The 14,824-nt window shown below is 32.0% G+C and overlaps 1 protein-coding gene across 1 annotated transcript in view; it reads right to left on the bottom strand.

Annotated features, from left to right (window-relative positions):
• LOC108903405 (protein spinster) overlaps nt 1-12,147 on the bottom strand; it is a 106,579-nt gene extending 94,432 nt beyond the window's left edge. The window contains exon 1 of the mRNA XM_018705570.1: nt 11,580-12,147. Coding sequence (XP_018561086.1) covers nt 11,580-11,808 — 229 coding nt within the window. The 5' untranslated portion in view covers nt 11,809-12,147. The remainder of the gene's footprint in view (nt 1-11,579) is intronic.
• Nucleotides 12,148-14,824: the final 2,677 nt, after the last annotated feature.

The following is a 14,824-nucleotide window of genomic DNA, read 5'->3' as shown; positions in this document are numbered from 1 at the left end:
TTATTATTTTATTTGAGTAAATTTAAATGGTAACAATGAATAAACAAAACATCAAGGATTTTATTTTTGTGCTTACTTTTGTTCTACAGGTTTTACTTTTAAAGATTTCAGTACCTAAAAACGCCAGAAATTTCACTATTTCTCGGCCAGGAATATGGCCACCTTAAATAGCGGCCTGTGTAATTTTTTGAAAAAAAAAAAATTATCTTGGCTCCAGAAGGTCGTAGAGCAACGTTTTTTTTAAATTCGCGTAAAAATGCCAGCAATCCTGTAATAGACATTATAGAGAAATGAAAATCCAAAAGATAATCAAGAAAAACGCGGCCAAAAAATTTTTACTTTCTTCAGTCATTTTTGGACACTTGAAGTTAATAAAATAGTTATCACCCTTTTTTATCATGAAAGTACAACTCTTAAGGAAAAAAAGTGTGCACTTTTACAACGAGTAACAAAACCTTAATTTGCAAGAGATACAGTAAAAACAAAAAAAGTCGATTTTTGTGGGTCTTTTCGATATATCTCGAAAATTAATATAGCAATCGAAATATTTAAAAATACGAATCGATAGGTTTTTTTAATAGCGACAAGTATCTCATTTAACATTTTTCGACTGGAGTTCAAGTTTTTTTTGTATTAGCGTAAAACCCGTTTTTTGAATTTTATGAATTTTTTAGGTTATAGACCAGGAAAGAAAAATTTTGAAATTTATTATTTACTTTATTGTTGGAAAATCTTGGGAATGATAATACAAAAGGCGTCTCATCAAATGGGTCATGAAAAAAGTATAGCGTCATTGGTTTTTATCAACAAATAGGTCAAAAATTCATCATATTTCGTTTTACGCGTTATTGTAAAAAAACTATTAATAGTCCAAGCATTATAGAGAAATGCTTACAGAAATTATTACCTGGACAAAAAAATATGACCGTATAGAAAATTAAATTTTAAATTGAGTTTCTTGTTCTTTANTCGGGATCGTCCAGACTAATAATTAGTTAATTTGTTTATAAGGCCATAACTTGTAAACTATTCAACTTACCGATTCCAGATTTCGTGTGAGTTATTAGACAGTGATAAGAAATGAGAGGATGCGATGCTAAAGCTTTCTGGTAATAATAACGCAGTTTGTAAATGTTTAATTCAAAAGTCATAAATAAACTTTTTCTGTTTATAGCTTTTGATCTCATCAATACTTTTTAACTCTCGAGGGCTAGTTTTGTAGGTCTTTTGAAGACGAAAAAAAAAATACTTTACTGTTTTTTCGTGGAAATGAACGGAAAAAAGTTATAAGCGAAAAACGTGAAATTACGTAAAAATTATACAATTAACCACCCTGTAAACAATCTTTCCCCCATTTTTATGACTGTGGTAACTAATACATAATATTTAGCATTTATAGTGATAAATTCAGCTTGACGAAACAAAAAGTCGCGAAATGGTCATTTCTCAGCTTATTTTCCTGGCCTATGTAACTGAAAATGGTCATCGACATCGCAAAGCGCAAGAAAAAATAAACAAACAAATATGCACGTTGCATATATAAAACCCTTATCGTTTTATGTTCTATATTTATGCGATTATTCACGGGTACAGCTAGGTGTTTGCTTTATGCGAGCGCGTTGTTGTTTCAAATTTTTTTAACGTTCTCGCCAAACAAACCAGAGCAAATAGCGTTTCCCGAACACACGTCACCCATCGCGCGATGTTAAGCCCGTGCAAATATCGTAAAATAACACGAGATTCAGATCGACAAACTGATAGGAATTACGCAACGCTGCTTCAACATTACGATTTCGTTATCTATTCGTCTGTACAGGGTGTTTTTAGAACATATGCCGAAATCTCGAAAACTGTTTCGCGTGAGCACAGTTTCGATACCGTGAAAAAATTGTTATACTATCTAGAACAGCTGAAGCTTTATCTTATCTGGACAAATAGTATATGTTTAGTTAACGTAGGCAGGTAATATCGTTTGCAACGAAGGCCTTAACACTAAAATCTGTTCTAAAAACGAAACGAACAAAAGAACAATTATTGTCCACTTCAACCAAAAAAATAACAAAGCAATATTATAAATATATCTCGGTGAGTGATAAGTCGAGTTAAATATTCGCGTACATTGATTTAAAGTTTATCAACAATCAAACGTAATTTTTGCAAGTAGTCGCACTTCCCGTATCTATGAAACGAAACAAATTCGAAGCCAGTATACTTTTTTCTAACCTACTGCGACAATCCAACACACAAACATCTTTTTTGCATATACAACCAGCATAAATATTTAATAATGTACCACAAAAAAGTGGTAAAGGTTATCAAACTTATTTTTTTGTAGACGATCTAAACTCAAATGATACATTGGCGTCTCCTAATAAGAATTTGTTTTCGTCCGTCTAATATCAGTCACTTTTATTTATTTACCATCTCTGTAGAGGTTATCAAACCTTATTTTATTAACCAAACTGTCAATACTTTAGTCAAAATGATATATGTGCGTTAGCTCACCTCATAACACTCCTACACAAATATTATCGATTTATTGTCGCGTGATATCATAATACATTAGAAAGGACTAAAAAACGTTTCATTATCAGGAAAACTTTGGACGGCTGGTAGTATTTATTGCCTTAGATTTTGTTAAAATATGTTTGTTGAACCCTGGTTTTCGGTTCAAAATTATGAAATATCGACTATTTTACTCGCTGTATTATAGTACTTATAGTCCAATCAATCTGTCACGATCTAATGTTAAATTTACAAAAAATACCACCTGGAAAGAAAAAATATGGTGATATAAGAAAAAAAGTTGTAAGATAGTGTTTTTTCCTGTGGCGCATAAACGACGAAGTTAACCTAAAAAATTCATAGAAGTCAAAAAAAAAAACGATTTTCCGCTAATAAAAAAAACTCGAACTCCAATCGAAAAATGTTAAATGAGAAAGTTGTAGCTATTAAAAAATTCATGGATTCGTATTTTTAAATATATCGATTGCTATATTACTTTTCGAGATATATCGAAAAAACCGTCAAAAACCGATTTTTGTTGCGGCCGAGTAGTGTTACCCCCACTCCGCATTATCCCCACTCCTATATCACTTAAATAGCGGCCTGTGGAATTTTTTGAAAATAAAAAATTATCTTGGCTCCAGAAGGTCGTAGAGCAACGTTTTTTTTTTAATTCGCTTAAAAATACCAGCAATCCTGTAATAGACATTATCGAGAATTGAAAACGCAACCAAAAAATTTTTACTTTCTTCAAAGTCATTTCTGGACACTTGAAATTAATAAAATCGTTATCACTCTTTTTTATCATGAAAGTACAACTTTTAAGGAAAAAAATGAGCCCTGATTCGTTTCTCTACGACTATTCGTTGAGCAAAAAGAGCCGATTTTCGAGACGACCTTTTTTTCGTAAAATCGATATAACTCGAAAAATATTTTTTAATTTTACAAAAAGGCATTTATTTACTTGCCGAGGCCTACATTTACTATAAGTAACAAGTTTCAAAACCTTAATTTGCAAGAGATACAGCAAAAACAAAAAAAGTCGATTTTTGTGGGTCTTTTCGATATATCCCGAAAAGTAATATAGCAATCGAAATATTTAAAAATACGAATCGATAGGTTTTTTTAATAGCTATAACTTTTTCATTTTAACATGTTTCGATTGGAGTTCAAGTTTTTTTTTATTAGAAAAAAAACCGTTTTTTGACTTTTATGAATTTTTTAGGTTAACTTTGCTGTTTACTCGCCACAGGAAAAAATACTATCTTTCTTAGATTTTTTTTTCATATATCACCATATTTTTTGTTTCTAGGTTGTATTTTTTATAAGCTCTTCTACCTATTGATTGGACTATTATCACCATTAGCAAGTACCACGTTTTGACCAATCACGTCTTTATTATACCGACAAATCTTGGGTCTATTGAAGTTTTATTGAAATATTAAAATTAATGACATTTAGTGAAATCCAGTCAAATATCATTCGTGATAATGGCCTTGTTTTTTCAATTAAGATTGAAAAAATAAAAAGAAATAAAAATAACCTTGTGACAAGAACTTAAATAACGTATTTTTGACAACTAAATCAGTTTCTCAAATATGACAATTTCACAGAGTTGCAAAGAAAGTTTATCAATGATTACGTATAAAAAAAGCTTTGCTAAAGAAAGATCGACGGAAATGCAGATAAGTATACGTATGCGATTATAATCTTAATTACATCACATACCTATGTGTCTACGAATACTGTTGGAAAGCAAGACAAAATTACTAACGGACCGTCACCGTAAGACTGTGTAACTATTGATTTGTTTATTTTTTTTTTTTATTTTTGATGTATTAGCATGTAATCAATCAAGAAAAAAGTACTTAATATCAATGTATCACCCCAGTCGCATGTTTCACAATTTAAAAAGTTTTCGCCCACTATGGCTGTGTTTGTATTGGATTTAATTTCAATAAATAGCAGTTTATTCAATATGCGAAATCAGCGTCGGCATCGGGATTTTTCCAGCTTAACTGACGTTTTCGCGTAGGACGAATCTCTTACAATACATACAAACACGTCCGGGCATACATTACTGGCATTATGTGGGGTACCCCGCGGTCCGGAAAACGGCTACAAGAGGAAGTAAATTAAATCTGTCAAGATCATACGCGTATCTCACGCAGTGGACGTCACGTCCCACTACTTTGTGAAACGAAAACGAAGGAGGAGCAATAAATTCCGGGCGAAATAATGAGACAAGTTACGTGTCCACACCAAAGGCTCTGGGATATAGTGCGCGAACAGGATGATGGAAAGAATTCACTTGTTTGTTGATTGTTAATAGTTTATATTTGAAAAACGGCAAACGGTAGTAAAAAGAGAAGAAGAATAAGCTATGGGAAACTTTTTAAATTAATTGGGTTAATTTAGCATATTTTTTTATATCATATATACTTAATTCTTTTCATATATATTGTAGAAATAAAAAACTCTTTTATATTGCCGATAACGACAAAAACGGGGTCGTAAATACTTCTCTGCCTAGCAGAACAGGGTCGTATTTAGGCAAAGTTTACAGAATATAATATTTAAGTCTCCCTTCAATCAATTGACAACAGACACTACTACACAATGGCTGTAAATTGAAAACAATTGCAGTGAATTATAAAAGTTATCTAATAAAAAACTTGTAATAACATAAAAATCACTACTCAAAACACTACCCTAAGAAATAAGAATGACAGCATTGCAGCACCAACTCCTGCCCTGTACCGCGCAAACTGAACTATCAAAAATTTAAAGCAATAAGTTCACCGTATCTAATTATTGATTGTCTCTGTCTCACATTAGGAATTTGAGAACAACGTACGTCTTAGAGAAATGTTCAGAATCTGTTTTGTTACCAGCCTAGCTGTGTTGCCAAATGTTTCGGCGAGTTAGTATTGTACTAAAAATGAACAACATACATTTCAAGAATGAAGTGAATAATGCAATTTTTATTTAAATAAATGTATGCAAATTCAGCCTATTCTTATATTTTCAGAACATAACTTAATATTTTAAACATAAATATCTAAATAAGTTAATTTAATTCAATTTATCAATTATTCATTTAGGGAATATTTTTACATATTGGCAACACAGGGCCACGTCCGGCGATTCAAGATTCCGCCCACTTGGGGTAAAGCGGAGCAACCTTTAAATTGAATACCTGACAAGATATGTAATTTTTGATCAATATCATTTTATTTCTCATTAATTTTGTATTCAATTTATCTAGATGAGTGTACCTGATAAGAGCATTATGATTTGTGAAATAAATTAGCTGTTATAACATTTATTTTCTACGGATATTTAAAAATTGTCTTGCCCTACTCTCCCCCTATCACACTTACCGGCAGGCTTTGACATTTTTTATGTCTACTATAAATATGAAAAGAACTATACAATTATGCAATTTCCGAAATGCGAATGGTCGCATAGGAAATTAAAAAAAAGCATTTTGAAGCTCTAAAATTCTAGTTTTTAGATCTTTCGGTCGAAATTTTCTAGGATTCGAATTGTAAGAAATAGCGTTATTTCTTCTTTTTTTTCCTGAGTCCACAGACTTGGAAACATTTTTTACAGCTAAACCATTGCATGTACCAGATAGCTTTTGTTTATTCAGCTTTAATTTCCTTTTTTTTTAAATTTCGATACGACCATTTTTCATTGAAATAGCGGACTTTTAATGGAAAAGGATCCTTTTGTCTTCAATCATCGATATCTCGGCGACAAATGGTCGTACAGAAAATTGAAGAACAGGTTCGAAAACTGGAATAAATTTCCTATAACATGCTGCCGTAACTTTTCGGAATTTTTTTTTTCATCTTTTACACGAATTTTAAAAAACAGGAAAAAAGGGTAATTCATGGATTTTTGGAAAATTGACGGCTAAATAAGAAATATCCACGAAATGACTAATGTTAAGCATGACTTTTACAGTTCGATATACCCAGAAGAACCCTGTGTATGAAGTTTCATCTCGATCTAGAGAATCGTTTCTGTTTCAAACAAACTTTTGAAAAAAATTAAAGGGTCACGTTTTTTAAGTTTAAACCCTAAAAATTTTTGAGGTTTTCTCACATTTTTACCGCAAATAACGTTTAAATTGACGAAAAAAAAATGTCCAAGTTTTTTTTTGTTTTTTTTAAAAACCTTCCGGACATTGAAGAAAACAAAATCCAATTGTTTCCAGCACGATTCGACTTTTTTGTCCTATGCTTCTGTTCATCAACTTTTAATTAAATTAAGATTAAATTTGATGACCCAAACCAAATTTCGAGAATTGGTTCGTTAGATCGAGATGAAACTTCACAGGGTTCTTATGGGTATATCCAACTGTAAAAGTCATGCTTAACATTAATCGTTTTTTGAATATTTATATTGAATTTAGCCGTCAATTTTCTAAAAAAACCATAAATTGCCCTTTTTTCCTGTTTTTTTAAATTCGTGTAAAAGATGAAAATAAAATTTTTCCGAAAAGTTGCGGAAGCATGTTATAGAAAATCTATTCCAGTTTTCGAAACTGTCCTTCAATCTCTTTGTACGACCATTTGTCGCCGAGATATCGATGATTGAAGACAAAAGGATCCTTTCCATTAAAAGTCCGATATTTCGATGAAAAATGGTCGTATCGAAATTAAAAAAAAAAAAGAATTTAAAGCTGAATAAACAAGCTATCTGGTCCATGCAATGGCTTAGCTGAAAATGTTCTTTCCAAGTCCGTGGACTTATATAAAAATCTTATATAATAGGTAATCAATTATTGTTTCTGCAAGTTTCACACAACTTATTTTTACGCGTTTTTACATATCTCGAAGAATAATGTTGAAAATTGGGTGGCTCTTACGATGGATCACCTGGTAGAACGCGGTATCTAATCACATATTTGTTCTCTTCTAAATGCCAATGCTGTGTGAAGTGATTTTATAAATTAATTTCGTCATTGTCCTCCGTATAAAAAAATGTGCAATGTATTCACCTTTGTTGAGAATTAAAACACCAAACATAAGTTTTAGTGAAAGTTACAGCGGTCGCTCTATAGACTATAGAGTATATAACTCTTGCCTACCCACATCATTATTACATTGTTTAATTGTACAAAAAATTATATCTAAATCATATATCATTGCAGTTTCATTGCAAATTAAAACAGTAACAAAAATACTGTACAAAAAACGACTGCAGCTACGCCGATATTCGAATCTTCCTAATAGAAAGAGTGTCAAATCAGCATATCTAGCATAGAACGAATTCTTAATTTTATTTTAGAAAACAACTGCTCTGGTATCCACTCGACGTGACCAACAGTGTACATTTCGCCGATCCGAAGTGTCAGTAAACCGAAACGAAAATTGCTGTAATAAAGTCCGACGGTCGTCCGGAAAGTTTTTGTAACGCCCGCTGAATATCTGTGACATGATCGACAGCGCGGTATTAAACTTATCTAGGTCGCGCCGATAGTACCTTCGAAGTAAACAATATTATTTTCTTTTGCTTAAGAATACCCACTTTGCAACGAAACTCTACTGCGGTCACGTCTGTTTCGACAACAATAGATGTTAATTCGTTTGATTAATGATGCTCGGGCGGAAAGGAAAAGTTTTTTAACGGACTGTCAATATATGAATCTTGAAATATCGAGGGCCGAAGTTGCCAGATCGTATGGGTAGTTGCTAAAGAGTAAATTACATTGTTGCGACTAGAGGGCTAGGTAATTTAATAATGTCATCATCCATAGTTGGTTCTTTTTTATTTTTTACGTCATTTGTGTTAAAATCATGCCTTTAATTTATTCAAATCCACTACTTCAGAACATTCCTCTTCAAATCAGATGGACGATGTTCTTTTTACATGATAGTGCTTCGTCCCATTATGGAAGAGGCGTCATTAATTTCCTCAGAGAAAAATATTGAAATCGATGGATAGGTCGTTGTGCTCCTATTGCTTGGCCACCGCGATCTCCGGATCTCAACCCGTCGGACTTGTTCACGTGGGGTCGTCGCCTTATGAAATTATCACATTTTTTACAGAAAGTAGGTAAACATTTCTTCCTACAGATTAGCAAAAGTTTTTCCGAAATAATTGACCTTTCTAAATTAATTTTGAAAATCTCGACAAAGGTTTTGAGAACAAAAGATACNAATTGGGTGGCTCTTACGATGGATCACCTGGTAGAACGCGGTATCTAATCACATATTTGTTCTCTTCTAAATGCCAATGCTGTGTGAAGTGATTTTATAAATTAATTTCGTCATTGTCCTCCGTATAAAAAAATGTGCAATGTATTCACCTTTGTTGAGAATTAAAACACCAAACATAAGTTTTAGTGAAAGTTACAGCGGTCGCTCTATAGACTATAGAGTATATAACTCTTGCCTACCCACATCATTATTACATTGTTTAATTGTACAAAAAATTATATCTAAATCATATATCATTGCAGTTTCATTGCAAATTAAAACAGTAACAAAAATACTGTACAAAAAACGACTGCAGCTACGCCGATATTCGAATCTTCCTAATAGAAAGAGTGTCAAATCAGCATATCTAGCATAGAACGAATTCTTAATTTTATTTTAGAAAACAACTGCTCTGGTATCCACTCGACGTGACCAACAGTGTACATTTCGCCGATCCGAAGTGTCAGTAAACCGAAACGAAAATTGCTGTAATAAAGTCCGACGGTCGTCCGGAAAGTTTTTGTAACGCCCGCTGAATATCTGTGACATGATCGACAGCGCGGTATTAAACTTATCTAGGTCGCGCCGATAGTACCTTCGAAGTAAACAATATTATTTTCTTTTGCTTAAGAATACCCACTTTGCAACGAAACTCTACTGCGGTCACGTCTGTTTCGACAACAATAGATGTTAATTCGTTTGATTAATGATGCTCGGGCGGAAAGGAAAAGTTTTTTAACGGACTGTCAATATATGAGTCTTGAAATATCGAAGTTGCCAGATCGTATGGGTAGTTGCTAAAGAGTAAATTACATTGTTGCGACTAGAGGGCTAGGTAATTTAATAATGTCATCATCCATAGTTGGTTCTTTTTTATTTTTTACGTCATTTGTGTTAAAATCATGCCTTTAATTTATTCAAATCCACTACTTCAGAACATTCCTCTTCAAATCAGATGGACGATGTTCTTTTTACATGATAGTGCTTCGTCCCATTATGGAAGAGGCGTCATTAATTTCCTCAGAGAAAAATATTGAAATCGATGGATAGGTCGTTGTGCTCCTATTGCTTGGCCACCGCGATGTCCGGATCTCAACCCGTCGGACTTGTTCACGTGGGGTCGTCGCCTTATGAAATTATCACATTTTTTACAGAAAGTAGGTAAACATTTCTTCCTACAGATTAGCAAAAGTTTTTCCGAAATAATTGACCTTTCTAAATTAATTTTGAAAATCTCGACAAAGGTTTTGAGAACAAAAGATACTCGATTATTTTAGTAATTTTACAGAAATGATATGGCATAGATGTGTTTGTAAGAGGAAAACCACTGTGACAACTTTAACACATTAATATACAGGGTGATTCACAAATCGTGCCCAGAAATGAAACCTCGTATTCTTTGGTAAATTTTGAGGGGAGCCTTTCCTATAAAGATTTTGGTCACCATTTGTGAATCACCCTGTATACAGATCGAAGTACTAATTTTTATTGAATGAGAATGATAGGTAATTAACAATTGCAATTGCAAATATGAAGGTAATATTTATAAATAACGAATGTGCATTACATTTATGACAAATAGTAAATATTTTGTAAGTTAGCAGAAAAGTATATAGAATGTACCTAAGTACTAAATATTTTTAAAATTAGTTTGACGTCAAAAGAAATAAACATTTAAGCCGCATAGTTTTACGAATTTTAAATCAACCGGTTGTGTTTCATTTAGTTTAAACCTTTCACACAAGCAAGGATACAAATTATTGTATCTTTACAATAGGCAGTTCTAGTAAAGAAATTTCGATTAACGCTATTAATTACAAGTAGAATAATTTTTTTAATAATAAATATAATTTGAATATCTTCAACTTCCGTATTTAAGTGTTCAATTTCGATCCTAAGCAAAACTTTAAATATTACAAGTACCTAATTTTACGTTTTTTTTTTTTTCAGTTTATTTGAGAAGATTTAGTACTGATGTTTATAAAATGCTCACTTATTAAGTTCCATTCTATTCATGTGACATAATTTGGTGGTAAACCTTGGCTTTTTTGTTTGAATGCAGTCAACTGTAGTTTCGTTTTAGAATTTAATTTAGCGGTTTATACTATTATAATAATACGTGTAAACAGCATATGTGAAATCAAGAAAATCCACGACCTTGAAGCCTTACATGAATTTTGCGGCCTTCCGAATGTCAAATTCTTGGTTAGGAGAAATCTTAATTAAACAATTAAGATTTCTAATTTTCAAAATTCATCTGTGAGACACAAAGAGCACAAGTTTACTGGTCTTGCATCGACAAAGGTAAAACGATCAGCAACTGGTAGCATTACAATTAGCTGCTGCATTTATGCAAGTAAGGTTTCCTTGTAGGAATGACGTATAGCAATAGTTGTACTGATTGTACACGACTTTTTATGGACTCTCGGAAATAACCATGAACCGAATGAATTGTGATTTACCTAGTAAGTATTTACTGCTTCAATAAAAATTTGTTTGAGATCTTTAGATTTACATAATTATTAAAGAAATAAAAAAACAAAATTGTTTATTTTGGGAGAAAAACAAAAAATGCTGCTTGTAAAAAAATAGCTTGCATTTTGTTTATTTATTTGCTTCTAATCAACAAAGGTAATTTGATAAGAGACGTAACATCTAAAAATTTTCATTGATTACAAATATACCTATACAAAAATATTTTCTGAATAAAATCGAACCCAAACACTTTACACTGGTTTTTGCTACCTTTTTTCTACACTTTTTCAATAAGACCTATAAAAGGATCTGAACTTATCAGCCACCGTACAACTGCGGTTTTTATAATTTGGCCAAGTAATGAGTGAAACACATACTAAAACTCACCTGCAATAGTGAATCTATCCATATAGTTGATCAAATTGACGAAACACAGTACGAAAACTGCGACCCACTCCCGAAATTTAACGTCCTTCAAAGTTTTCTCGTTCTGTTCGCAGATCTCCTCGGAGTCGCGCACAAGTTCCTGCTGGGAATTATTTTGCGGTATGTCGGCTTCCATTTTAAATTTTTGCATAACAATTTTAGAACTTTTCTCTAATTTTTCGGACGGCATGACCGGTGAAGAAGATTTAACCTAACTTCTTGACACTTTGAACGGGAATGAAGCGGCTTTCGTATATTTTCCATGTTGGCGGGTTCGAAAGGCGCTTGCGCCGACTATCACCTGATGATTACGCTTACTCGTGTCACGTCAAAACCTTCTGAACACAAAGGGGACAATATCTTATGAACTGTTATGGTTATTTAAAAGTTAAATATTTTAATGTCACCGCTTGCCATATCACAACGATTCTTTATGTATCAAGGTGGAATTAAACGGAAAAGGAGCGCGATCAATTCACTAACAGCTGGTATTTGCAACACCAGCCACAACCGAATTTTGAAATGTCAAGCGTCATGTTCACACAAAACGATATTTTGACAGTTCAGTAGTCGTTTACGTTTCGTACTGATGTATCTGAACTAATCTTCTCGTGCGAGGAAAAAACCTGGAGTAACTCAATATTTTATTTCATAGATAAATACGAGTTATAAATAATAATCGTATACTGCATCAACTTTAATTATTACACTAACTCTTGAACCAATACTTAAAGTTAGATAGGAAATGTAATCTGAACTGAGCGAAACAAATTTCAATTGAACGCTGATATAATTGCAGTTGTCTACTTTACCCATTACTCAACTAAATGCAAGTTTCACATCGACTACACTCGTGCAATACACTTTTACACGATAGATATAATCAACGCTAAATAAATATTCAAATATACTTTATTTTTCGATTTATTGGAATAATATACACAGAAACGTATTATAAAATATAATTAAAATGGTAAAAATAAACGTAATAAATATTAATTTTAATATGGTATTATAAAACACTTAAAAGTGCATCACAGCTACATATACTATACTTTTATAATATATTAGAATAGCACAGATATAAGATATATTCAGAGAAATCAACTCTATTACACAATCAACAACAGATAGATAATGTTTGATCGTACGTAGTTAATTTTTTTAAATAGTTTTGACATTTAGCAATAGCTGCAGTGTTTCTTTATGAAATCTAAATACTCTTATTTTTAATTGAATCATCTAAAGAACTGTACCCGTAGAAAAGGAAACGTGTCCCAGAAACAGTTTTTTTACGATTCCAATCAGCTGGAATTTTGCTTGAAAAAGAAAGGTTTCTGATACACTTTCGCTTAATGATCCAAACAAATAGCTATTACAGTATCTAAATATATTTTTTAAAAGCATAGGAGAGTATTTTTTAAACGTAGTCACTAAAGCCTTTCAGCAACAATGATCTTTCATAAACGATTTCAATTAATCGTACAAGAATGAAATAATACAAAGAACTGTTGTACAATATGTTGAAAAGCAACTCAAAGCCAATATATTGTTGTTTGTTTAGTATTCAGACTTTATATTAGCTTTACGAGTAATCTGTATGGGTAGTAGTTTAAGCAATGTCAATAGAATAAGATGTATCAGGATTTTTTGTGAATTCACGAAAATCACTGTTTTACTGTCACAGCCTATTATATGCAGAGAATATTAAAAATTAACAAAGCATCCTGCTTTTATCAAAATATTTGTAATAGGATTTCTAACTTTATTTTGGACTTCTTCATTCCATATCTCTTTTTTTTATCATGACTCAAGACCAAATAACTTTCCTATCTCGAAAATAAGACATAAATGCAGCTTTTGCGGCTTATCACAAGACTGGTATGCGTTATGTGTCAGAAGGCAAGATTGTGCCAGGAATATAAAATAAATGCGACGTGATTTTCGTAAACAGCAGACGTCTTTATAGGATGGCCAAAAAATTTACAATGTTTCATGGCGTTTAAGGATTCCATGATGGTTGAAATTACAGTGTTCTTTAACTCAATATCAATAATATAAATTTCAAGTGAAACTATGAAAAATTTAGATACATTTTTGGCACATCCCCCATGTGCGCAAGGAGCACACATTTCAAAATTCTGTTAATTTTTTTTTATAAACTTTGTTTTTAATACAAATTTTATCAGTTTTAGATTAACATTCAATATAGTTAATTCCCAGATGAGAGAAACGTTCGTTGGAAGCGCATATCTTTTAACAAACGAAAGCTGCAGCCGTCATCCTCTTGTAAGTGACATATAAATTTTGAAAATATATTTTTCACAGATACTTTATCACTTCACATGAAAAACGTTACTCACTGACAGACGTACTATAAATTATACTTTCTACGTACCGTATTGACCTGAGGGTGTATTGCAAATAACAGTTCAGTCGAAATTACTTTTAACCAGGTATTTTAAGTCATCACAATCGATTTTTATACAGGGCGTCCAGGAAATATTGGTCAACCTCTCGAATTCCGGTAAAACTTCGGCAAAAATAATGTCAGCACAAATGTATGTACAATTTTCTTGTTCAGGCCCTTGATATTGAATGTTGAAAATCAATTTTTCATTATAACTTTTTTGTGTTTCATTAAAAAAGCTGTTATTTGAGATATTTCTGTTAATTTATTCAGTTTACTTGTAGCTACTTTAGAGGCCTAAAGACAGACGCACCTAGCGGCCTCAAAAAAATGTATAGAACTGCTTTTTTAATTTTGATCGCCATTTTTAAGGTTTTCATGCTTTTTTAAGTGAAAAAGTTGTTTGATATCGATACAGTAGAATTTTTTTGAGATAAACATATTTAAGAGGGCTCTACAACAAATAGGCAACCAACAATACATTTTTATAGATTTTATTGCACAGTTTGTCTAAATATGAATTAATGCACAAATAACAGACTTTCCCCCATTTAAACGCAGATTTTCTATAAAACGGAGTTAGTTTGAAATTCAAATAACTTTTTGGAGTAAAGAAATTTGTAATTTAGGATGCCGCAAATTACAAATTTCTTTACGACAAAAAGTAATTTGAGTTTCAAACTAACTCCGTTTTATAGAAAATTTGCATTGAATTGGAGGAAAGTCTATTATTTGTGCATTAATTCATATTTAAACAAACTGTGTAATAAAATCTATAAAAATGTATTGTTGGTTG

Source organism: Anoplophora glabripennis, unplaced genomic scaffold, assembly GCF_000390285.2.
Source record: "Anoplophora glabripennis isolate ALB-LARVAE unplaced genomic scaffold, Agla_2.0 scaffold82, whole genome shotgun sequence".
Lineage (NCBI taxonomy): Eukaryota > Metazoa > Arthropoda > Insecta > Coleoptera > Cerambycidae > Anoplophora > Anoplophora glabripennis.
The sequence above is the reverse complement of the archived record's forward strand: the minus strand, read 5'-3'. Positions and strand labels throughout refer to the sequence as shown.